Raw genomic sequence first — 26,830 nt, 5'->3', positions numbered from 1 at the left:
CAGAACGCACCGGAGAGTTTCGGGTGTCACCGCAATGGTATCGCGGGCACTTTTATTGCGAAAGCAATACTACTCGCACTTTCAAGCCTTCGCGTGACCCAGTCGCAGTTACGTCTAACCTTAGCCGTCTGAATATGGACGACCAACACGTAGGTTATGGGCGACCAACTCGCTCCGTTGTTGTGTTGCGTGGGGCGTTCATGCGCGCGCGTTCATGCGAAGGAGCAGGCAAGTTGCCGCTGTGACGTCATACCAGCTGTAGATTATGGGTGACCGACTCGCTCCGTTCCTTCTTTCACTCCTACCTTCCTCCATTCCCTTACGGCGCCTCCTCCATTCCCTTACGGCGCGGTCAGGTGTCCGCCGATATATGCGAGACAAATACTGCGATTTCCTTTCCTCAAAAACCAATTTACCGACCTATTTACCAAGCCATAGGGCGTCGGCGTTCGTTGTGTTCATTGGCGTTGGCGTTGACCACGTTTTACACTCCGATCATTTTAAGGAAAGGAAGTTCACATAATGGCGCCCTGGGTCAGTGGACGCCTGAACTGTGCTCATCGGCCCGTGGGGTGATGAGAGAGAGAGAGGTGTGAGCTGCAGGCGTTGACAAGAATGTGCCAGAGACGCGGCGCTAAAGCGATAGGCCATAGGCGTTCATTGTGTTCATTGTGGTTGTCAGCGTTTTGCACTCCGATCATTTTAAGGAAAGGCAGCCGACCGCGCGCGGCAAGGCTGTGGCATGGCAGCTGTGCGAATAACGTCACTTGCTCCTAGCGCATGCGCAGTATGGTCGTGCAAGAGCACGCGAAACGACGAGACTGTGGGCAATGTAGCCCACGCAGTAATATATGGTAACGCGCAGGTGTTGCTTTCGCAATCCTGCGGGTTTAACCAGAACTAAACCACGGCCATTTTTTTTGCTCTCTAAAGCTCTGCAAGGCGAGAACTTTTCCTGGCGCACTGTTTATTTTTATTTGTTATATTTTGCATATTATATTTTTCATTTTATTCTTATTTTTATTTCTTATTTTTGTTTTTTTTTCTAGTTCACACACTTTATTATTTTATTTTATTTTTATTTTCTTATTTTTATGGCTCGTCTCTTTTTCGTTTTTTGTTTTATTTGTGTTTCTTTTCTTCGTTATACATTTTTATTTTTATTCCTGTTAATTGATTTATGAAACCCATGCATTCGCTAGATGCGCCTATATTCATTCGTAAACCTTGGGCCTTCGCGGCGGAATGGTAGCGTCTCCGCTTCAAATGCCCAAGGCCGTGGTTCGATTCCCAGCCTGGACACGGTTTTTTTATATGTGAAGCATATTACTAGAGCTACACTACAGCCCGTCGAGCGCGGCGGTGGAGCTATCATTGACCTTTAGCGTGACCACGTGACACCACGTGACAACATGACGTCACAGCAGAGGAGAGATGGGCTGCCGGCTCGCGCGGTCGGCCGCGTTGGTGGAGGCTCCACATCAGAGGCGCGGCGGCTGACCACGTTACAACATAACGTCACAGCAGAGGAGAGATGGGCTGCCGGCTCGCGCGGTCGGCCGCGGCGGTGGAGGCTCCACATCAGAGGCGCTGCAGCTGACCACGCGACGCTACAGCAGCGGTATAAAGCTGTGTTTGCTCGCTCTCCGGGCAGAAGACTATCCTGCTATGGAGTATCTGTTCTCGCTTCGGCGAGCGCGGCTTCGGCCGCATATCTGTAGTTTTGAGCAGCGTCCGCTCTGGCGGACGCAGTTTTTGCTGCGACGCGCGTCTTTTCTTTTCTTTTTCTCTTTCCTCTGATCTTTTAACTCTCCTCTATCTGCACGTGGCAGCGGTGGTGGCTTGGCTCAAGCCAGTAGGCAGGCCCGTGCAATTTCCTTTTCATCCTTCTCTCAGTCACAACAACAACTCTCCGGGCTCTTACGAGGCGGCCAGATGTTGGGATGCCACCTAGAAGCAGGGCTGATTTGAACGAGAAGCGAAAGCTTCAGCGTGCCACAGAGACCGATGAAGAGCGGGATGAACGTCTGGCTAAGCGGCGTGCTCAATATGCGGCTCGGCGACAACGTTCTACAACAACATGTATTACCAAGCCTAGCCATCAATATGCTTCGCATCTGACTAGGCTTAACCTTAGCTAAGCCTGAGCCATTTTTTATTAAGTAGTGGCGCCGAAACGCTGACAAATCCGCCGACACGGATGCTAACGACAGTATTAGGCATTAAAGGCTTTCGCCGTAGAGGTTTTAGTATAGCGTATGAGCTCTTACGTACGCTATACGCAAACATTTACCGGGAGGTTACCGTGGAAGTCGCACGAGCACATTTAGTTTACCGTAGAACCGCCCGAATGCAACGATAGCTAAGGCCGCAGTGGCGCCATCTGGTGTTATACTGTAAAAACATTTTGTGTCGTATTTTTCGCGGTTAGCCAAGGAAATGGCCAAGCTGATCCAAGTCGTATCACGTAGATAGCCGGTTGCATGGACTCCCCGATGAGTCGCGCACTGCGCAGTCGAGGCAGGGCCTAGCTTTTTTTAAATTTTTTTAGGTAACCGAACCGAGCAAGGTTTTGTAAGAACGTCATGGTATGTACTACTATTCTCTCGGACCCCTACTGCCCTACAGCCGAAACGGCCGAAACGGCTACTTTTGGCAAGGCTACGACTACCTCGGCATAAAAATCAAAATCAAGCCAATCCACAGTCGGCGGTTTTTTGATAGGGTTATGAACGGCGGAATCGTTACACAGAATCCAAAATAGGGCAAGTTTATCACTCATTCGTTCTGCAGTCGGCGAGAGGACGCAAAGCGAATATCACACGTTCTATTTAAGGGCAAGGAATGTGCCTAAAAACGCAATAACATGACATCTTATCTCCGAAGCGGGCGACGTGGGCACCGCCATGTTGACAACGCTATTTTTCCTGGCGTACGCAAGAGCACGCACGATAAATTCGAAAAATAGCGTACGTAACGCGAAAGTACGTAAGCCATCGGTTTGAAATACCGTTTGACGCATGCGCAGTACGAATGACGCTATTTTATTGCGTTCGCTATGCCTTTGCGTATGTCTACTTACGCATTACTAAAACTCTCTGATGTCTTGGAGTAGCTTCTCCGCGGCGTCTACTGATTTCAGCTCACATACTAGCACGTTTTGGTCCTAATCGGGCCACACCGCAAGTCCCGCATTTGTGAGGGGTCCCTGAGGAAGCTGCGGATTGCAGCGCCGGCTTGTCCAGGACCAATAGTTGCCTTGAGGTCGACCGTGTTTTCCGGTTTGGGCACCACGACGATGTCGTCTTTGTCGATGCGCAGCGTGTTCTGCGGCCGCCACCGGAGTTGCTTGGAGCGCTTCGAGGCTGCGTACAGCGCACTCCCGCCTTGCGCATGCGCAGAGCTAGCCGGCGCCTGTTGCTGGGCGGCACCAGCACCAGCGTCCCTCGATGCCGCCGCCGCGTTCTTCTTTCCGCGCCAGACGCGCACCATATCCTGGAGGTATTTGCGCCGAACGGGTGGCAGCGTTCCGTAGACTGCCTGGCAGCGCAACAGCGCAACAGCAGCGCTGTCGCGTTCCACTGATAACAGGCGAATCTTTGTGCGGAAACGCTTTCGCCTCTATACCCTTTAGACAAAGTGCCCCCTGAATTTTTCTCCGACGGCAGCCGCTCTAAGTGGAAGAAGAGCGCCGCGTGCACGTTCGAAGGAAGAAGTTACTGAGTACAAGAAGAAGAAGGAAGAAGTGCCGGCCATGGAGATCGAGGATCTGCCGGAGAGCCTTCTCTTGGAGGTGTTCGGGCACCTGACGTCGTTCGACGATGTATGCGCCTGCGCGGGGTAAGTCGGCCATCACTGCTACGCAGTGCATCACCTTCCAGTCGTTGCTTCGGAGCTTGGACGAAGCATGTTAGCCGAAAGATGCCGGCGTGGCACTACATCGCTGAGCACGTATTTCTCTCTCCACTTTATTAAATGTGGCATCAAGCGCTATTCAACGCTTCTTTCTAGTTTATAACGATAGTGTACTTAGTGTGATTCTGAAGACATAAAACTACGCAGGAGAGAATACACAGAAAAGATGCAGACAGGACGATCGTAGAATAACAACTGATTTATTGAACGAAACGACATTCCTTCAAGAGCTACGAATGCGCAACCAAACTTAACGCCAAAAGCAAAAGTACCCAACTTATCAACCCAAAAGGCGAAGTTCTTTCTGATACAGGTGATTTTATGCCTCACTAACGCATTTTTCCGCACCGTATCTAGCAATTTGCCAGGCTTCGAAAATCTCGCGTACCTTCCTGTCCATCGCGCAGCCTGTAATCTTCGTTTGCTTGAAAAGCGGCGTATAAAATACTTTTTTCTTCTTGTCATTGATTTGAAAGCGAGATTCTGGAAGCGTGGTAAATTGCTAGATATGGTAGGGAAAATATGTTAGCGAGGCATCAATTCACCTGTATCAGAAAGAACTTGACTTTTTGGGTTGATAAGATTGTGTACTTTTGCTTTTGGCGTCAAGTTTGGTTGCGCATGCGTTGCTCGTGAAGGAAGGTCGTTTCCTTCAATAAATTAGTTGTTAGTCTACGCTCGTCCTGTCTGCATCGTTTCTGTGTCCTGTCTCCTGCGTAGTTTTATGTCTACAGAATGCCTTACCAACTAGCCTCTCATCACACACTTCTATAATTAGTGTGAGCGAATAACAGTTAGGAGCCTGCTTTATCTTGGATTCCCCATTAAGCTTCAGCACATGAAATAAACCAGCGCCTTGCGTAAATACGATGCGTCCACCGTCTTTGCAGCATCTCAGCACTTTAGCACTGAGGAAAGTGCGAAAATTCCTAAACAAAAGAGATCACATAGATCTAACGATCTCCTGCAGGCCCAGTTGCCGGCTTACCGTCTCCTCGCCGTTATTGCCGAAAAGCCAGTAGCAGACGCGTGTTCGGAATAGTGCGAGATAAAGGTTTCGTCAGATTTTGAAGCAAAGGTGCGGCACAGCAGCTCACGGCCCAACATCCATCTGTATGAAATTCCACATTCCTGAGTCTCATACTCTTTTGAAGCTTGCGTGCGCGTTATGGGACCTTCCTCTGCACCTCAGTGGTATATACACGCCAGGGTTGCCTTGCAGTGACGAGGAAGCTGGTCTTCCTGAGGGAACTGACATGCACCAAACTAATCAGCAAAAAGGTGCATAAAGCGGGCAACTACCGATCAGTCAGGATTTTCTAACAAGCTGATCTGCTAAAGGTGCAGAAGATAAGTGACTAGCGATCAGTCAGGAGTTTCCGTTTGGACGGGCGCAGCTGCTAGCCAGTCACCAGTCGCGTCCCAGATCTCAGTGGAGGATATGAAATTGATGTGCAAGATGTCATTTTTCGTATTGATGCCAGGCCGGGGCCGCTCATCCGCACGTACTATGTATTCCTCTGTAGAGTGGCAGAAATCCGAATAATCACCATAGCGAAGACCATGGCGTGGTAGTAGCGACAAATGGTTCTCTCCATATCTCGACGGAGGTGTAAGGTTGGTGTAGCAGGAATCATACTCAGGCAATGTATTCCACAAACGTTCAGTAGTAGTAGTAAAAACATTTATTTTTTTTTTTTTTCAAAAGGAAGAGTTAGGGAGTAGGGGGATGGGGATAGATTGATGTGGAGCTACAGTGGTCGGTCTTCCCTAGTCCAGGATACCGTTGGCCTCCGCCGCTGCCTTGGCCTTCGTCACCAGCATAAGCTGAGTGCTCGGGTCGGAGTCAGCCAGGAGGGCCTCCCACTGCTCTAGACTAGGGCTATTTACCTTTGGTAGTAAAGGGCTTTTTTCGCAGCCCCAGGTGGCGTGGTACGTTGTGGCGTAGCCCCCACACCACACGCACTCTTTCGCGTATCTGTTCGGCCACATTTTGTGATACATGGCTCTGCTTGGGTAGGTGTCTGTTTGTAGTCGTCTGAGCGTGGTAGCCTGCTCTCTGTCGAGGATATCCGCCGGAGCCGAGTACTTCTTGCGCGCTCCCAACAACGCCTTCATTGCCTCCCCGTAAGATTCTGGCGTGCTGAAGGGTTCCACCGGCAAACCCGCCCTCCGGTTCGTGAACCCTCGGACAACGGTGTCTGCCATGAGATTTCCCTCAACCCCAGTGTCAGGGACCCAAATGATGGTGTGTTGAATTTTTGTGTTGTTTGATCCATGTCTGTGTTGTTTTTGTTCGAAGAGGATACTCGCGGCTTTTCGGCCGATCCTTCCATCTCTGTACGCCCTTGCTGCAGCCTGAGAATCCGTGGCTATCCAGTAACTCAGTCCCTGCCGATTGGCTTCGGTCAGGGCTAGAGCTATGGCGATCTCTTCCGCTGCTTGTGTTGTCCTTGTGCGCACTGATGCACCAGTAACTATATTCCGATTGGCGTTCACTACTGCTACCGCCCTAGCGTTTTCCTTCGTTCTGTACTTGGACGCGTCAACATACAGAACCATCTGTTTCTTCTTTAGGAACCTGTCCAACTCCAATGATCTCGCCGCCCGTCTTCCTTCGTGGTTCTTCGGGTCCATGTTTCTGGGCACTGGTTTAACCAAGAAAGTGCTCCTAATTTGGCTGTCAATGTCTGTTTTGTCTTCGCCCTCGTCTTCTGCCGGGTATCCTAGCTTGATCAGTAGTGCGCGGCCAGCGGCTGTTCTTTTAAGTCTTTCCATTTGAAATCTGAGCATGGTTTCGCTGTGCTCCTCATAGGTGCCGTACACCCCCATGTTCATCAGCTTCTCTGTCGAGGCGCAGGTCATGACGCCTAAGGCTTGCTTATACGCCCTTCTGATGCATGTTTCCATTTTGTTCTTTTCCCCTTTGTTCGGTTGTAGGTACGGAAGCGCGTACGTCATCCTCGGTATGATGAGCGCAGAAGTGATCCGTAACGCATCTCGCTCCTTCACCCCTTTTCTCTTGTTCGTAATCCGGCTTAACATCCTGCATATCTGTTTCGTGGAGTGTTCCAAGAGCTGGATGGTATGGTCCCGTTTGCCTTTCTCCTGCAGCCACATTCCCAAGATGCGAAGCTTATTTGTCCTTCTTACGGGTTGTCCATCTATCTCTAATTCTATCGTTCCCCTGTCCTCTTTATTTTTGTGAAGTCTAATAAATTCTGATTTTTCTGGGGAGCACTGCATCCCGCTAAATAAAGCAAATTGACCGATCTCATCCGCCGCTCTTTGCAGTATTTCTTGCTTGTTTCCCGTTGATCCTTTTGTCGTCCACACTGTGATGTCGTCCGCATAAACTGAATGTTCTACATCTTTGATGTTTTTCAGTCTCCTAGTTAATCCAATCATTGCTATGTTAAAGAGCAAAGGTGAGATGATGGATCCTTGTGGCGTCCCTCTGTTTGGCGTTGTCTTCTTTTCTGACCTAATGTTGTTGATGCCGATCGTTGCTGTTCTGTTAGACAGGAAGGCCTTTACGTATGCGAAGATCCTTTCCCCACAGTTTGTTGCCGAGAGTTCTGTGAGAATGGCATTGTGGCCGATGTTGTCGAAGGCCCCCTTGAGGTCTACGGCCAAGATTACGCCTTCTCGAGTGCCCGATATTTGTTTTAGTACCGTGTCTCTTAACTGGAGCATCACGTCTTGCGTGGAGAGCCCCGTTCTGAACCCGAACATGGTATCCGGAAACAGACCGTTGTCCTCCATGTAAATGCTCAGTCTAGTCTTGACCACTTTCTCGTATAGTTTACCGAGGCATGAAGTTAGTGAAATGGGCCTAAGGTTCTCCAAACTGGGTGTTTTCCCTGGTTTAGGTATCACGATAATCTCAGCGTGTTTCCACTCCGCCGGGACCGTGCCCCTTTCCCAGTGCTCGTTGATTAGTCCAGTAAGGCTTTCGATTTGGTCATCACTGAGGTTTCTGATCATTGCATTTGTTACTTGATCTTTTCCCGGTGTTGTGTTCCTTGTGAATGACCTGGCAGCCGCGTATACCTCGTAGTCTTTTATCGGTTCATCCAGCTTCGAGTTCCTTGTCCCTGAATATACCATGGTGCAGGGTGGCACTTGCGTGCTTCCGACGTACCTGGACCAAAGAAAATCTGTAATCTGGGCGTCCGTTCCCTGAAAATTGTGCGTGATACGTTCTATCGTTTTGCTGTTTTCTCTTTTCGATTTTGTCGGGTCTATGAGGTGCCTGAGCAGCGCCCATGTTTTAGCGCTACCCAAGTTGCCGTTTAGTTCATTGCAAATTTGGTGCCAATTATCTCTAAGTAAGTTTGCAGTGTGGTCTTCTATCTCCTTATTGATCTGAGCTATTCTGAGTCTTAATTTCCTGTTATGTTTTTGTTTCTTCCATCTTTTCGTCAGTCCCCTACGAGCCTCCGAAAGACGTAGCAATCGTTTATCCGCACGTGGAAATTCATCGGTGACCTCTAGCTCTGTAGTATTGTCTCTGTGGACCTCCCGTAGTCGTTTGGTCCACTTTTCGATGTCCGTTATCGCAGTTCTTCCGGCTTCATTCTCCAACTGTTCACGTAATTTTTTCCAATCTGTGATTTTTGTCTTTCTCTGGATTGTGCTGAACCTTGTAAGTTTAATTTGCGTTTGAATTACGTAGTGGTCACTTCCGAACTGCTCCCCGGTGTTAGACCATTCGTAGTCTAGGATATTTCCTATGATGGTCAAATCAGGGCTAGTGTCTCTTGAAACGCTGTTTCCGACCCTAGTAGGGTATCTGCTATCGGTAACGATTTCCAGCCCGTGCGTGTCCACTCCATCTAGGATGGTTTTTCCTCTCTTTGTATTCATCTTGTAGCCCCGCTACAATCACAAGGTGGTTTTGTTTTACCAGGCCGATCACCGCTCTAATGATTTCTCTGAAGTCATGTCTCTTCTTGCGAGGTGGTGAATATATGTTAAGTACAAATAGGCTCTTCTCCCCGCGCTTCTTAGGTATTACCTCTATTAAAAGGTGTTCTATATCTTCTTCTGGTGTCGTGTGCTTGTGCGTAGTGATCCCCTTCTGACATAAAATGGCCACTTTTTTAAATCTTTCATCTACTATGGTGTCGTAGCCGACTATCTTCGGCGAAGTGTTAGTTTCTTGCAGCGCTATTACAGTGGGACGGTGTTTATGCTGCATTACATGTATGTTGAAATCGGTTTTTTTTCGAAATCCTCTACAGTTCCATTGCCATATTGTAAATTTTTCTTCTGCGTTAGCCATGATGCGACACTACTGCTGCGCCGCGAAGATCTTCGCGCTTTCGTTTAGGTCGACCTGTTCCGGTGCTCTCTTGTTTTGTCTCCTGAACAGTTCTGCCAATCTCTGATCGGTTGCGTTCAGTCTGCTCATGATTTGTTCGAGCGTCACCAAGACTGTTTTCTGTTTCTCCTGTATTTGGTGCAGTGGTATAGTAGCATCTATTTCTTCCCTTACTTGCGGTTGTACGGCTGCTGGCCCTTGCGTGCTTGTTTTCGTCGTGGGCGATTGTACTCCGTGTACTTTTCCTCGGTTTGTATCATTTTCTTCTGTTTGTTGTCGCTGTTCTATAAACGAGAGCCTCCTTTTTAGTCGTTCATTTTCCTCTCTAAGTTCCCTGTTTGTTTTTTCTAGAGCTTCGAATCTAGCCTGTATCGAATAGTCTAGAGCAGTGGGATAGACTGGAGACTCGCTCCTAGACTGACTCACCTTCTTGGACTGCTTGGTCTTCTGTTTAGATGCGGAAGTGCCGTGAGCGTTCCCTCGAACCCAGGCGTTGTCGCCGTCGTGGTCGGTGGTTCTCGCGTCTGCTAGCCCCGGAAAGTCTCCCTCTTTGAAGAACGGCGTTCGGCTTCTGCTTCTGCTGCCGCCGCGCCTGTTCCGAGACGCAGATCTCGAGGATCCGTTCTCTCCTTTCGTTTCGGCTTCCTCGCTCTCGAACCACCGCGGCCTGTGACCACCGTGGCAACTGCTTTCTTTTTTCTTGCCTTGCTGGTTCCGCTGGCCTTTCCGCTTGAGACGTCTCTTACATCCTATATCGCCCGTGGCGTGAGCTTCGCCGCACCACTCACACCTGGGCTCCCCACACTCGTGTCCGTCGACGTTGGCACGTTTGCATCTAGGACACTGCGGAATGGGTTCTGGTTCCGGGCAGACGTCTGATCGGTGCCCCTGCAGGTGGCATCTCAAGCACACCTGCTTCGTAGGTTGGTAAGGGTAAACTCTGTAAAGTCCTCCCATCACTGCGACTGTCTTGGGCAACCTCGGTCCGTCGAACGCGATGAGCGCTGACTCTGACTTCCCGAGCATTCTTGCGTAGACTGCACGAATTCCCGGCGTTGCTACTTGGATGTGGTTCATTAGGATCTCTTGCGTGGTGCCGGCCATCACTCCATGCACCACACCCCGGATAGTTCCCTCCGCCGTGGAGCAGTAGGCATTGAACTCGAATTGTTTGTCTCCGAGGCACAACTTCCTCGTCTTTTGCAGAGCTTCTGCCTTCGCACCATCTGGCGTCCGGACTATTATTATGTTTGAGATGGCTTTCACCGCGACAAGCATGTCGCCGATGTATACCAGGTTGCATTCCTTCACCAGGGCTTGTATGTAATCGCTGGGCTTGAAATCTCCCACTCTTAGGTTGTGGCTCTTCGGTCGGAATACGATTTTGTATCCTCCTTTCGGGAGCTGTACGAAATCTAGCCTGTTACCAGGGAGTGTCTTCAGTTGGTTGTTTGCAGCGGACGCCGGTGGCGCGTTCGGGACTATGGCGTTCGGTCCCGGCGTCCCAGGTTTCTGCTGCTGTGGCTCGCTCGTTCTCACTGGAGTCTTGTTTGCCTCCGAAGGTGTACTTGCCTGACCGGTAGCTTTCCTATCCTTCTGGGCTCTGCGCTCCACTAATTCCTTCATCACTCGCCACGGGGTCTCGTTGACTGGGTAGACTCTTGGTTGTTCTTGCGGTCCCCTCGTAGCTCCAGCGTTGTTGGTGCTTGCAAGCTCCATGGCTTGGGGCTGGTCCGTACCCGGGTTATTTTCAATAACCGGGGCCGTAATGTGTGCCGCAGTCGATGCTGATGCCATACCGCCGTCGAGGCTGCTCAGCCCCGGTAGGGCCAGCGAAGCGCATGCGTCTCCTGCTTCGGCCACGGCCGACGCTACGTCGGCGTTAGGTGTAGCGTGGCTCTCGCCGCCTCAAGATTTCAATGTCCCGTAAGGGGAAATATGTTCTACTCACAGAGATAAAATTGGTGTCCAGATGGTCCTCGTAACTTCACGGAACTCATCCAATAAACACTTTGCATTAAACTGGGGTTTTCCGGTCAAGAACACTGACGATTCACGGAGCCCATGCAGAGCACGTCCGCGTTCCCGCGCAGTTGGGTGTCCACCACAAACGTTCAGAACGTGGAAAATTCCGCTAGCAACGAGGCCATCATTAAGCGGCAAGAGAATATTATGCCTCCATTGCCACGTCTTTATTTGTACCCTCTCCAGTTCAGAGCGGTGAGGAAAATCATGCGCCGGAATCCTTCATGTACACCTTGTCTGAATGCTCTAGAGGTCAGATCACTCTTAGCTTCAATACATTCTGGCTCTACGACGGTGAATAAACGGCTGATGAACATCGGAATTAATGAGCTCTGCCTCTGCTAGAGCTCGCGTATACGTTACCGCTTATATATATATATGTCAAATAAAACAATGCGACAACACTAGCGCACGCCTCTTCATTCCAGGGTATGTGGCCGATGGTGGCGTGTGGCACGCGACTTCTCGCTGAGGCGCGTGCTACGCGTGACGTCGTTTCCGCTCAAGGCTCGACAGGTGCACAGCCTTCTCGAGGCCCACGTCGACAAGAACATCGTGGAACTGCACATAACCCGTTCCATGGACACATCCACCGCCGAGGATGAGGAGAGAGACTTTCCGCGAGCGTTCTTCGCCTACCTGGCCGATCACTGCCCCTCACTCAGGGTGAGCGTTTCATGATTGCTACGCTTAACGAAGGGTCCCCTCGTTCAAACCCGAGCCCAAAGTCTTATACGAGCGCTATGGGACCGGAGTAGTCGATGTGGAAGAAACACGTACATTCTGTAATAAAAATAGCGCTTCTTTAACGCCAGCAATTCTTGTGATCTTCAGTTAGCAGGTCGTCAAAGTTCTAAATGAAGAAAAACGAATGCTCAGTCGTTTTTATCCGGATGCCTTCCCTCATCGATAACACCAAATTACAAAACATGGATGAGCTGCTCTAGGATCTGGGCCCACTCTGGACGACAAAGTAGATGAAGTTACGGACACCAAGCATGAAAGCGGCAGTTAGCCCTGGGATCCGAAGCTCCATTTAAATTAGATTTCAGCTATTTAAGCGCACTTCGTGACTGAACGGGGTTTGATGTTTAGAAAATTAAATTCTGGACGTGAACGTGAAATTCTGGACGTGAATGCGGGAAAGGCTGCGCGGTAGCCGAATCGTTTTAGGCATAGAAAAACGATGCTGCTTTGTTACCACTGTTGGTGGTTTAACACCTGCTTGGTGAAGAGGTTTTTTCATGCTAGAGACCGTTGGCATAGCAACAATATGACGCTCCAGTTGGCTTCCTGTCAGCCAATATGGGAGGAATTGACGCTGACGTCTGGATTGAATGGATAATGCGATATAAGAAAGTTTCCCATCTCTAGCCATCCCATACAGCGCTGTTGTTTCCAACACACTGAAACGTCAACTTCTTGATAAACACGCAACGGATAAATACGGGGAATTCCCACTACAAGTGGTAGCGTACTAAAAGGTTCTACAAGTGTCCTCACTTCTTCGCAGGTCTTGCACATGACTCACGCCTTCCTCGCCCGTCACCTTCGAGAGAACAACGTCACAGTGTGCGACCTGCCACCGACGCTCACTCATCTCTCACTGCGCCAGTCGTGGTTCAGTCCGGAGCAGTTCTTCACCGTCGAAGACGGCCGGCCATACCCACGCGACCTCCGGCTGCTGGACCTCGCCGAATGCGAATTCGCGCCTGCCATCGGGCTAGCCAAGCTGGAGCTGTTCTCGTCGCTTCGCGCCCTTAGCTTCGAAGCCTGCTACCTGTTCAACGACCAACGCCTGACCGACGTACAGCCCGTGATCGCCAACCTCGTTGTCTTCGATATTGAGCGCACGCGCGTGAGGGACACGGGTGCCGAGATGGTGCTCTTGCACGGTCAGAGCCTGCGTGTTTTGTTCTTGGGACGCACGGCATTCACCGGCAAAGCATTCAAATCAATCTACATGGGAACAAATGGAAGCCTAAGGCTGGGTCTAACACATCTATGCCTGAGGAACACGTATGTGGGAAAGAAGCCCCTTTACAAACTTATAAGCATGGCTCCCCGCTTGCAGTGGCTCGCTGTGAGCAGCCCCCACACGACGGAGCGCGTCGCGGTGCGCGTGCGTAACGCCTTGCCCAGTTCTTGCCGCTACTTGGAGGTCTTACAAAGCTCCGACCGAACGAGGCGCCTCTGCCAGCACTTCACGTGTGACTTCATTAAGAACTTGAAGCTAGGTGCCCCGCCAGGTGAAAACTGCTGAAGCGTCCTTTTTTCTTCTGTGGTTTATATGACCTGATTTTTCACCTTCAAGGGAACTCCGTGCGTTGACTCTTTGCTCAGGTCGTTGTGCTATTCGCCAGTCAACATAATTTTCGATACCCATGAAGGTTTAAGCAAAGCTTTGCGTTTTGCAATTGTTGACGTAATGATGGGTCAAAGGAGAATACCACTTCGGGTCAAAATATCGCTTGAATGGTCAGAAAAAAAAACGGTTTTAGATCATCTCGGACAACTACACTTATTATATATGAGCTGTCAGACACCATAAATGCAGTGTTCGATATGTGGCCTTCGTTTTTAAGACAAAGCGAAATAAGTCGTTTACGCGACGGCATTGTTTCATGTCATTGAGCTTGGCACGGCGCCTCCTTGTCTTCATGAACGCGTCCTCCGGACCAACCTCTTGTCGCAACGTTGGTGAAGCTCCCTGAGGCACCTCTTCTCTTGTTCACTTTTTTGACCTAAGACAGTCAATGAAGATATGCTTCGCCGTTTTTCTCCCCTGCATGCTCTAAGTGCAAATATTGTTTGATCTATCAACAATATTGGAGATACCCGTTTGTCTCCAAGATTGCACTGAAGTCTTGTTAGTTGTGTATTCTCCATGACGCTGGCAGCGCGGCCGGCGACGATGTTTTGTCTTGATGAGTCCAGGGAGCGTAGTGAGGTCTCCCAGTCCTCCCATGTTTGGAGTGGTGCCTGCCCGCCGGGTGGAGGTGAAGCCGGACAGGCAAGGAGGATATTGGGTCAGGTTTTCCTTCTGTGCATTGGACAGAGGGTAGGAAGGTGGGATGGTTCGGTATTGGGAGAGTAGATAGGGGGTAGAGATGGTCCGCGATTGCAGACGGGGCCTTAGGTGTTGCTCCCTTGTAGTGAGGGAGGACTCGGGGCAAGGGGGGGGGGGTATAATTGCCTTTAGGCATGAGCATTCGCAATGAGTTCAGCTCAGGTGGACGCGCGCTCCTTTGAGAAACTCCCCATGAGGTCCGCCTGTGCGCGATTTCTAGACCCTCGGGCTAAAGATTCGGCGGCCTCAATGCCTGGGTTTCCAGAGTGCGCGGGCACCCAGATGAGCTCAGTGCTGCAGGAGGAGGGTGGTTCAGGGTCACTATTTGTTAGGTAGCAGGGTAGACTTTGCCCCTAGCATAACTTAGCATTACAGTTTTCGGTAGACTAAGTATAAAGGTTGCAGTAGAGTTGCCGAGCGCAAGCGCTATAGCTATTTATTCTGTTTACTCTGGGTTAGTTCCCTGGTGTAATTCGGTTGTAATTGGAGCGATATGCGGAGTATACGCAACCGCTGTGGCTCCGTGCTGGTCACATGCAGCATCTACCCATACGGTGTTCTGTTCATCGCCGTATGGTTTTGAAGGACGACGTCGTAAGGAGGTCAATGATCTCTATGCCGATCTTTTCAATGACTTTGTTGGTCATGGGATTAACATGAGAGCTCCTGCTGTCTTAGTAGGTGCTATTCTTAGTCGCTCAAAAACTTCAACACGCATTCTACTTAATGTGCGGCATCGGTTGATAGTGGTGTCAGGTAGTACTTTAGTTGGAGTTACTACTCGCAGATAAACAAGTATTGCCTAGCGGTCGGGTCGTCGTTGGAGGCCTGCGTATTTTCTGGGCAAAGACAGTTGGGAACGACGAGAAGGTACGTGGTCTTTGTGGGGCAATAGTTCTTAACGAGAATCCTCTTCCTCTTTTTCCTCTTTTACTCCCACCTTACGGCGCTGTTCAATTATACACTTGAGATGTTGAGACAGATACTGCGCTATCTTCCTTTCCTCAATAATTATTATTATTATTACTCTTAGCGAGAACATCTTTGTTTACGAACTATAGGTATTGGCGCCGGCACACATCGGGCGGAGGGGCTGTTTTGCCTTCTTTATAGTGAATGATGATGATGAAAACGTTTATTAAAGGCACAGTGCCTTCGTTGAAGGGAAGGCTGATCGAGTCCCTAGTCCGGGACGCCGTTGGTGAAAGCCGCTGGCCGTGCTCTGGCGTGAAGGCTCGTTGTTCCTCGAGGTCCGAGCTGGACAGGGCCGCCTCCCAGCCCTCCCGTGTTGGCTGATTTATGATGTCAATGCTGTCATTTTTCTGACAAGCCCATACCATGTGGTACAAGTTTTTCTTCTGGCCACAAAATTTGCACTGTGCCGAAAAGGACTCGGGCTCAATGGCGTTAAGCGTAGCTGGGTTATTGAAAGACATAGTTGGTAGCCTGCGAAGGTGACATTCCTCTGATTTAGTGAGGCCCTTAGCGGGCCTCGGGAGCGTATGCCTTTCAAAGCGCAAATGTTGCAATATTTCTGAATATGTCGTTAGCGGAGAGGGGGAGCCAGAATCAGGAAGGGAGGACGTAGAAGGATGCCGGGGAAGAAAAGCTCGGGCCGAAGCGTGTGCGCGCTCGTTTCCTTCAACTCCCTGGTGACCTGGTACCCATATTAATTCCTTCCGTTCAGCTGAAGTCCTACGACAATATTCAGCTGAGGGTCGTAATACTGCGATGGGTCGAAATCGGTTGCGCTCCATGGTCCCATGAAGGCGTATTCATCTTCATCTTTTTATGGTGCGTCGGCGAGGTCTCATGACAGGCTGCATCGATAAACTCGGCCTGATAAAATTGGTAAATTGTTTTTTTTTTGAGGGAACGAATTGGCGTAGTATCTCTCTCACAGATCTCGTGGACACCTGAACCGCGCCGTAAGACAAGTGAGGTAGGTGGAAGTGAAAGAAGAAAGAGCGGAGGTGTCGTAGTGGAGGTCACTGGAATAATTTCGACCACATGGGGATCTTTAACGTGCACTGACATCGCAGAGCACACCGGCGCGTTTTAAGGCGGAAGCCTTTTATGCCTCGCCGTTCTAAGCAGCAGTTGTAGATAGAAATGTCACGTTTTTCAATTGGTCGAAATGGTCATGACGTCACAGTGCGCGAATTTCAGACGGGGCCAATTGTACTTTGGCTATTAAAGATGCAACCAATTAAAGGGATGGTGTATTGATGCTCCAAGGAAGTGGGACTCAGTTTAGTTAATTGACCAGTTAGGATAAATAACCATTCCAGTCAGACCAGATAAATTAATAGAACCGAGTAGAAAATTGTTCCTGTTGGGGAATCGAACCAAGGTCTCCGGAGCGCGAGATGAACACGCTAACCGCTCCCATGACAGCTTGTTGGTTTGGAATGAACAAAGCGGCGTCTAGTGAATACGGTCTCTTCGCTCACTCCCATCTTCCTCCCCGTTACGGTGAGGTTCATGTGTCCACCGAGATATGCGAGACAGATACATTTATTTCTTCACAAACCAATTTAGCGACGAGCAATTTGTAAAGCCGAACTGGCGGTGGCGTTCTCAGGATACCTGGCAGCGTTGCAAGACGCGGTCGCGTTCCACACTCAGAGGCGAAGCTTAACATCTTAACCACACATCAGTGACACGAGCAGCAGCACCGCGCTTAAGGGTTTCGCCCCACAACACTTTAGGACAACAAAGTGCCGACCTGAATTTTATTGGGAAAGCAATACTACTCGCCCTTTCAAACCTTCGCGTGACCCGGCCGCAATTACGTTTGACCTTTAGCGGAGTGAATATGGGCGACCAACTCGCTTCTTCAGAGAGCCCGGCTGCAGTTACGGTGTGTGTTTGCCGCGCTGCGCACCTGTGGCGCTACTGCCGCTGTGACGTCATACCTTCTGTAGATTGTTCTCTTTCTCTCAGTCGCAACAACATCAAAAACTAAATCGAAAAAAAAAATACCGAAGACGCTTTGAGTCGTCGCGCAGCGGCGGCCGGTAGCCACGTGTGGTGGTGGTGAAAATATTTTAATGAAACTTTTTAGGAGGTTGAAGCGGCGGGTGGAGCTCTCATTCCGGAGCCCCGTTGGCGTAGGCTGCTGTCCGCGCTGTTTCGATGAGTTCTTTTTGACTTGTTTCGTCCGAGCTGGTCAGAGCTGCCTCCCACCCCTCCTGCGTTGGCTGGTTATTGACAGTGACCGCCTGATTTCGTTGGCAGGCCCATGCCATACGGTACAGGTCCGCCTTCTCCCCGCGGAATTTACAGTGTGAGTCAAATGACTCCGGGTCTATTGCGTGTAGTCTTCGTGCGTTGTTGTAAGTGTTGGTCTGTATCTTTCGGAGGTATAGTTCCTCCCCTTTGTCCAGTGTCTTATCCGGCGTAGGGTAGACCCGACGGGATAATCTTAAGTGCTGAAGTATGTCGTTGTAAGTTAGTAGTGGGGTAGGAGGTTCCACGGCGTCCGCAATCGGTGCCCGGGGGAGAAATGCTCGGGCTGAGGCATGTGCGCTGTCGTTCCCTGGGATGCCCTGGTGATCTGGTACCCATATTAAATTTTTGTGTGTGGGTTGGTAGCCATGGGTGTAGCTGTCTTCCAGGATTTTAGATGCTCATGGTGCGATCCTGCCCCTGAAGTAATTGCGATACGCAGTTTGTGAATCTGTAAGAATATATTCTGAGCTAGTGTGTGTTGCAGCTAAAGCAATCATTACTTCTTTTGCAGCCAGTATGTCCTGGCTAGCCAGTACTAGTCCGTCCATTGTTTTGTTTTGGTGCACTACCGCGACGGCCGTCAATCCCTGCTCGGGACCCGCAGCATCAACACAGAACACGCCGACGCGCTCGCCGTAGTGCCCTTTCATACCTTCGGCTCGTGCTTGTCGTCTTGACTGGTGGAAATCGGGGTGCATATTCCTGGGTAGTGGAGCTGCCTTGAATTGTCCTCTCCATGATGCTGGAATGTCGTTTTTAGAGTCTAGCTGTCGGGGGGAATTGATGTTTAAATCATTGAGGACTTGTCGGCCAGTCCGACTAGTAGAAAGCCGTACAACCTGCGCGGTGACATGTGCCTCTATTAGCTCCTCTATCGTGTTATGCACTCCCAGTCGTAAGAGCCGGTTCGTCGATATCGCAAGACGAATGCCCAGTGCCTTCTTGTAGGCTGTTCTGATTATGACGTATAGATTCCTGATGTCATGCTTCTTGAGGCGGAGGGAGGGTACTGCGTAGACGACGCGGCTTACGACGAAAGCCTGCACCAGTCGCAGGGTATCTTCTTCTCGCATCCCTGATTTCCGCGTTGTTATCCTGGCGCTCATCATGGTGACTTGCTCGCTCACGAGCCGTAGTTTCTGGAGGGTGAGGAGGTTTTTGCCGTTGTTATTTATGTACAGACCTAGTATTTTGAGGGTCTGAACTTCCTTGATGGACGAGTTGTCACTGCGGATGTTGATGGTGCCCTGATTATTGCGTTGACGGAAGACTATGAGTTACGACTTTTGGGGAGAGCAGGTTAGACCACACGCCCGTGCATAATTTTGAACTATTGCTGCCGCTGTTTGTAGTTGTTCTTCAACAATTCCCATACTTACCGTGGTTGTCCAGATGGTTATATCATCAGCGTACAGGGCGTGGCGTATGCCCTGTACCTGATTGAGAATGGGTGGGAGATTTAGGAGTGCAATGTTGAAGAGAATTGGGGATAGTACTGCCCCTTGCGGAGTGCCTCTCGTGCCCATCTTCACTTGCGTTGTTTGTTTTGTGATGGTGCTGATGTTTACGGTTCTGTCCATAAGGAAATGGCAGATATTATGAGTAAACTCGCTGGCCGCAGTTCGTGCTGTGGAGGTTGTTTAGGATCGTGGAGTGATTGACGATGTACAACGCTCCTTTGAGGTCGAGTGTTAGAAGCGCTCGGTCACTGTTTCTGAGTGCGGGATCAATGACTTCGCGTTTGAGTTGCAGAAGCACATCATGGGTGGACAAGTTTGCCCTGAATCCAAACATCGTGTGCGGCAGTAGCTCATTGTCCTAGAGATAATTGGAGAGATACGCGTGGACTGCCCTTTGCATGAGTTTGCCTGCGCACGACGTGAGGGATATGGGGCGCAGGTTTTCGATGCTGATTTTCTTGCCGGGTTTGGGGATGAAGTGTACATTGGGTGTTTTCCATGCTTTTGGAATAGTGCCAGTACGCAAACATTCGTTTATGTAATCCGTGAGTTGCTGCAGAGCCTCCGTGCCGAGGTTGGCCAGAAGTCCGACCGTAATTTTGTCTTGTCCCGGGGCTGTGCCTCGGCGCACTAGCAGATATGCGCCGAGCACGGTGCAAGAATATACTGAGGTGTTGACACTGCGCCCGCCGGAGCGTCCAGATTATGTTCGGCCGCGGCGGGGCGGGTCTTGCAGTTCGGCTGCAAGCCGACAGATGGCGCCGACGTCAGCGAGCCCAGCTGAGCGGTGCTGGCGCCTTGAGGTTCCGCTACCCAAGCTCGAATTTCGCTTTGGTGGCGTGAATTGAATTCAAAGCGCTGAGGAAATTCGTTGCTTGAAATTCAAATGAGTAGTAGTGTGCTAGTCTTAAACCTTCGTTTGTATGAAATTATCTTGTGTGAAGAAGTTAATGATATGGACTCGGTCGAGCAGCACTCGAAGCCCATTTGCGTTTCGCTTCCTCGCTCAATTCATGTTTCATTCGACCTAATCATAGATCTAAGCATAATAAATGTAAGTGGGGGTCCTCGTGCCCTTTTCCGCTCACAATGGCAGAAAATTATTGCACCGTAATTTTTTTGCTTCACGCTTATCGTTTCTTATTCACTCTATATGAAGACCATTCAAACATTGTTTCGTTGAGTGGGCTAATTTTCAAGACGCAGCGCACTAGTATAGCACAGCTATTTACGACTCAAGTTGTGAAAAGGCTGCGTATTAGATAAAAACTGTCTGGCGCGGTAAATGTTTCAGGCGGGACGAAAGGGCGAGTCGGATCATGGACCATAACCCAACATGAAAGCTTGAGAAAACGGCATTTTTATTCGGATGCAAATTATCATAGAACGGGTATAATTTTCAATGAGCTCCTTTTCACTGTACACTAAACGGATCTTTAAGGACTCAAGTGTGCAGGGGTCAGCGTTCAGTTAAGTACGCTTTCGAAACTCACAATGAGGTGAAAAATATAAGGTAATCAGCATCTGTCATGTACACTCACAATTAAAAAACAGAACGAAATTTTTCAGAACTTTATTACACACCATATGCCCAGTGCAAACAAAAACTTCAGCAACTGGGTTAAATGTTCCAAGATATACACAGTGTCTCTGCGCTGTAACAGCAGTTTTCCACCTAAAGTAAACAGCAAAGCTCGCAAAAACTCTTGCTTGTATGAACATATTAATGAAAATTGCGGTTAAGAGGAACAAAGCTTAGCCAGTTTCTTTTTTCTTGAGCCTCCTTTCTCATGTTGATGTTAACATGCCTGCAGTGCTGCCTCATCCGCATGCGAACATAGCAGTGAAGCAACTGAGCCACTGTTTCTTTCTTGTGCTCATCACATGGAAAAGTAATGGTGTAGGTGTCAAGAACACCATCAATCGTGTCCCAGGAGACAGTCTGGGTGTCTGCATATGCTGCAAACAAACGTTGAGTTGGTTTCAGTAAGTTATAAAGATGCATATTTGGATGTGTAAGGCCTACTCTGTCCTTTGAATTTGTCAGTGCTGCTTCAGCAGTACTGCTCTTTTCTGAACTGAATGCTGATTTGCATGTAGGACAGTTGGTGAAGTTTTTCATTTTTCTGCTCATGAATCCTGCTAAATAAAAGATAATGCAGTCTTCAACTTCAGCTTCTGCTCCTCCTTTTGTTTGGCTGATGATGTCATCACATTCCCAGTCGTCTACGCAGATTAGGCTCTCCAGTTTTTGCTTCACATCATCTACAATGTCAGCTGATGATGCTTTGACATTGTTTGGGCTTATCAGAGCCCTGAAATCTGACACATCTAGGAGAGGCTTTTACCCTTCAACTATTCTGCAGTTGTCAAATTTAGGAGGCTTTAGAAGGGTGTAAATAGACAATGACTGATACAGCTGCAAGAAAGTTGGCATTGAGGGGTGGTCATTTTGTCTTCCAGCCAGTCTTACCTTTCCAAAGAAGCGTTCAATTGGATCTTGGTTCATCTTGCTTGTTAAAACATATTTAAAATTCAAATCATGCAAGAGAACATTACAAAGATCTCTTGTGGATTTCAATGTGACTCGAAGGCCCTCAGATGTACTATTAGTGACAAACATGTCTTTTGTTATCAAGCCGCGCTCAAGTTCCTTCTCCCAGCTGTCAAGCCATTGTATGCCACGGCTGATAACCCCAAGGTCTGAATTCTGCCTTGTAATGCCTTCAGCCGGAAAACGTCGGTTCAGTGCATCGAAAAGGTCATTCAAAAATAAAGTAAATTCCTCAGTTGCTTCACTGTCGCTAAGACGGCGCAACCCTTGTTCTCTGTAGAATTTAAAGCCCGATGCCATAGAGCGGCTGAAGACTTGCGTTGCCAATTTTACACGCATGTTTTCAAATGTAGTTGGATATATATGACTGTGTGTTATCTTTGGACACACCCGTAGGCCTCCAGCTTTGTCCTGGTCCTCCTTATAAACTGCACTATAATCTTCCCGTCTAATCCATTTGCCTTCCCTCTTCAGGTACCTCTGCTGCTTGAGGCGATTCCTAATACATTTAAATAAGTATGGCACATCCGAAAAGGCGAACACCTTTCTTGTAGTGTCACTTGGGTGGCCAAAGGAGTTGCAGCAGTCTTGAAGGCTCCCGCTTATACCTAATGTGCTCCACATACTTCTATTCGTCGATGCCCCATCACAAACAAAGCCATGAATCTTGGCACCAGCTTCTTCCATCAGCACAAGTGCTTGAAGTAGCAACTGCGCAAGAACGGTGCCTTTTGTTGCACCCTTGGCAGCGAAGACTCCAATTGGTTGGGCATAGCTGTCACCAAAAGGGCAAAACATAAAAACCAGAGCATGGTCAGTAAGCTCGCCTGAGTCTGCTGTGTCTGAAGTCAGTCCTACATATGTCATTGCACTTGAATTGACACGTTTACACTTGCGGACTTGCACTTCGTCAAACAGTATCATACCGTGCTGTTGAAAACTGTCCTTCTTCGCCAACTTCTTCTTTAGAGCATCAAAGAACTTGCTGTCAAAGCCAGACTTGAAGCCGATCGTCGCCATGTAACAACGTATTGTTCTGATTGATGGCAATGTTACAATTTCATTTTCCATCAGAAATTTGTATCCTGAAGGTGACCGAATATGTAGGAGCAGACAGAGCTGTATCCAGCTGTCGGAATACCTTCGACCCTTCTTTGAATCAACCTTTCCGGCTGCCACACAATCTTTGAAAACGAGCTGCTGAGCCTCGGGAAGGTTTGCCTCCTTAAGGAGACGCTCAATAGTGTCTTCATTTAGATGTTTTAGCTTTTCTTGGCGCTTAGCAAGTTCTGCTTCAACTTTCTTTTTCCCGTTGAGAAGCCGTACCTTAGATTTCTAACAGGCAATTCTCGCTTTGCGTATCGTCTCAACTCTGGACTTTTTTGATGGACTTGCTATGAACCGAACATGCCTTCATTTTCTTTTTTTGTTTTGCCTGGCATGATGGATACGGAGCACATCTTTCAGTCGTTCACAAGCCTTGCAGATTGTTCCTTCAGTAAGCAGCGTACATTTGTTGTGCCGCCACATTCCACAGATATCTACATATGCACACTCTGGATGGATGTTATTAAACATTTCTTTAGAGGGGCCACCGGTGCACACATGCATGTCATAGAAACAATGAAGAGCACTTTCTACTGTATTTATAGAATTCAGACTTCTGTCACTGCTCACACTCTCGATAGTTACAGAGCGGCCATGAACAAATGTCCTCACTGAAATAGAGCCGTCAGTGGAAGGTGTTACCTGCACTGTTTTGAAGAGATAAGCATGGTGGTTACAGTCCAAATTGTACGGCAAAGCCGCTTCAGAAAAAATCACAGCATGCAGTCCAAAGTTCTCGACCACTTGCACTGCCCATGCTTTGCTGGGGAGCTGAATACTTGATGCATGTTTGGAAAGCAGTGAAAATGACAGCGGCTCTTCCCTGCCCAGGGTGGAAGAAGGTGTGGCGTTGTGCTGTTTTTTGTCTTTGCTATGTTCTGAGTTTCCTCTGGGTTCAACAGGAATCCTGTTCATGCTGCTGAGTTGACAGGAACTGGCTGCTGTGCCGTCGCCTTCCGGGCTGCAAATCTAGACGACAAAAGTGCGCAGGAAGATTAAAGTTAATGATGGTATAACAAGCAAAGCTCGAATATCGAGATACGCAAGCAACTTGCAGCAACAATTTGTGCTAAATAGCCCTGAAAACTGCAGTGTAAAAAAATTTCAGCTTCAACACTGACCATGCAGGTTGCTGGAAGAGCTCATTTCACAATGATGCAGGTAATGCATAAACTGAGATATGACAGGATGGCAAGAAAAAATAACGCTGAGTATAGTTTTCTGGCGGCCGAAAAAGCACGAAGTCATTGCAGTAGCCAAAGCTAGTTTAACTGGCATTCTTCTGTGTCCTGAGCTGAGCAAAGCGTAATGTGATGCAGTTCAATCGGGTTCCCTTCTTTCAGGTATTCTTCTGAATTCATAGAACTGTAAGAATGAGACGAACTAGCAGCGACGGTGCTGTCTGCAGCGCAGTCCTGAATCGTGCTGTCAATCTGCATGAAACAAAATTGTGTATAGAAATTTTACAACTATTTAAAGAAAGCAACCGAGCGTGCATAAAACGAGTAGCTTACCTGTATTGCACTTGGTTTAGCATCACGAGGCGGTGTATTTGTTGAACCACCATCAAGTGCCAGACATGGCATCAGAGTGGCAGAGTCAGAGTTAAGATGCTGCCGCTTAACCGCTGGCTCCAAGGCTGTTTCCGGATCTACAGGCATACAGCAGGCAAGGAAGCTTGGAAAGGCTACATCGCACCGCTGTCGTCGACTTTCGGCCGACGTCGCTTGGATGCTTGCGCAGGAGGTTTCCTCTTCCGAGTTGGCTTTCTAGGTCTCTCTGGCCGCGTGAGATACTTGGGACAGTTCGGAAATAATGAAGGAACTGCATCCCTGGAAAGCACGGGCCTCTTTTCCGCGTCAAGCAGCACTCTTCCATCGAGCTCCGCGTAATACGCCCGGGATATCGCGTTCTCTGCAAAATGCTTGGCGCAGACATGGTCAGTGGGCATTAACGTCCGGTCTGCCCTAGGAATGGCTCGGCGCCCCTTCTCCAAACGAACATTGTCGGACGGTGCTTTAAATAACGGCAAACGCTCCGCACAAGTCCGGTAGCCCGAATTGAAGTCCGGGACGAAGCACTTTCTTCCCATTGCGCAGCACAGCAGCTGTGCCGACGATAACCAAACACAAGGCCGTGATGAAAAACAAAATAATGCGTTTAAAACAGCACAGAACTGCAGCCACACACCCCGAAATATGGCAAAAACACGTGCACAGTGCCGCGCTACGCTGGACCGAGCTGCCAAGCGTGGGCCCGCTTTTCGCAGCGCCCTCTAAGTTAGCGACCGGTCGCCACGGCAACACCTCCTCTTTTCCCCGAACATATTGTGGCCGCGAGCGGCCGGCGCTCTCGCGCGCGGCGGGAGAAGAGTGTCAACACTATTCTATTCTTACACCGTGGCGCCGAGGCATAGCCACGTGCGACCTGTAGACACGGCGCACTGCGTTCCTTTAGTTGGAGGCGCTGCGCTTTTGCTTTCGCAACCTACCAGGCTTAACCAAAGCTAAGCCCCCGCCAATTTTAGTTCAAAAAATATGTTTCTCGACTGGCAACTATCTCCCTCCTTACCCTCAGAAAAAGGAAATTTCTTTCCCTCTATTTTTTTTTGCTTTCCGTCTCCATCATAAAGCGACCGCAGCGGTCGGGTTCGAACCCAGGTACTCCGGCTCAGTAGACAAGCGCCTTAACCAGCAAGCCACCTTATCAGGCGATGAGTGAAGAGGGCGCTGGGGCTTCCCATTACGACTTCAACGGACCGCCTCCTCGAAATGGTGGTGCATAATAATTGGACTGAATTGGCGGAAGCAGTGCATATGGCGCAGCTAGAAAGACTGAGCCGAAATAGCACGGGCAGAACCATCCTGCGCTGGGTGGGGCTGCAATCAGACAGGGGTGCGAGTGACAAAACAGATATTCCCCTAAAATGTCACGAAAACATACTCGTACCCCCTCTTCCCAAAAACATGCACCCAACCTATTACAAGGAACGCAGACAGAAAAGGGCGGAAGCGCTTACGAAGCGCATGGAAAATAAGAAACCTGAGGAAGTCGCCTATGTAGACGCGGCTAGCGGAAAGTCGGGGTGGCAGTCTCCACGGTGGTCAACGGCCATGGCGCACCAGTCACCGCCGCATGCATTAGAAGCCGATACATAGATACAGCTGAGTAAGTTGCAAGAGCGCTCGCATGCGTTGGAACGAAAGCAAACATTATAATTAGCGACAGCAAAATGGCTGTCTGGAGTTTTGGCAAAAGAAGGGTCTCGAAAGAGGCAAACAAAATTTTAGTAAATTCGGAACTAAACCATAAAATTACGATAATCTGGACACCCGAACACGAATCAGTCCCAGACAATGAGGCAGCACACGAGTTAGCTCGAGCTCTCTACTTCCGGGTAACCGTAGAGCCGCCTGACTGTCGGGTACTGGATGAGCGCGCGCAAACCTACACTGAAATCGTCGAGCACTATAGAGTTGGAAGAAGGTCTCTTCCACCATAGGACCGAAATTTATGCAGCAGAGAGGCTGTCGCTTGGCGACGCCTGCAAACTAGGAATTTCCCAAATCCAGTCTGGTTGTTCCTCACGCGAATAGACGATAGACCTGATAAGTGTATAATCTGTGGAGATAGGGCCATACTAGATCATATAATCTGGCAATGTCCTGACTCCCCAGGCGTCAGGAAGAACATTAAAAGTATAGATGCCTGGGAGGCCTTGCTGCGAAGCGAGTCCCCGCCGACCAGCAACAAGTCATCCGCCTGGCGGCGGAAGCAGCGAAGAAACACTGCAACTTCGCCTATCTTTAGTCGCGGAAGCCTCGGCCCCCGCCCCTTGAGCCTGCGTGCCAGGGGCGGGGAGTAGGGGGCCTCCTACATCGGTGGAAAATAAAGTTCAAATACTACTACTACTATTATGGGCGACCAACTCGCTCCGTTGTTGCGTTGCGTGGGGCGTTTATGAGCGCGCGTTCATGCGAAGGAGCAGGTAAGTTGCCGCTGTGACGTCATACCAGCTGTAGATTATGGGCGACAAACTCGCTGCGTTGTGTTGCGCGGGGCGTTTATGCGCGCTCGTTCCTGCGAAGTGCCCGGTTACGACCCGAAGGTGCGCAGAGAACTGAACATTGGAACCACCT

General features: G+C 49.4%; 1 protein-coding gene across 2 annotated transcripts in view; it reads left to right on the top strand.

Annotated features, from left to right (window-relative positions):
* Positions 1 to 3,045: 3,045 nt before the first annotated feature.
* LOC149366818 (uncharacterized) overlaps positions 3,046 to 26,830 on the top strand; it is a 41,396-nt gene continuing 17,611 nt past the window's right edge. Inside the window, exons 1-3 of one of the 2 annotated variants that reach the window (XR_016284132.1) lie at positions 3,046 to 3,840; positions 11,695 to 11,932; positions 12,780 to 14,335. Coding sequence is in view for 1 of the 2 variants with exons in the window: in XM_089552504.1 (XP_089408630.1) it covers positions 3,755 to 3,840; positions 11,695 to 11,932; positions 12,780 to 13,529 (1,074 nt within the window). In the remaining variant the exon portion in view is untranslated. Of the gene's footprint in view, positions 3,841 to 11,694; positions 11,933 to 12,779; positions 14,388 to 26,830 lie in introns of those variants that run through there. The other variant, XM_089552504.1, reaches the window with a different exon arrangement.

The sequence above is a fragment of the Amblyomma mixtum genome, chromosome 1 (assembly GCF_055824585.1).
Source record: "Amblyomma mixtum isolate Tamu chromosome 1, ASM5582458v1, whole genome shotgun sequence".
Classification (NCBI taxonomy): Eukaryota; Metazoa; Arthropoda; class Arachnida; order Ixodida; family Ixodidae; genus Amblyomma; species Amblyomma mixtum.
This window is presented reverse-complemented; position numbering and strand designations above follow the sequence as displayed.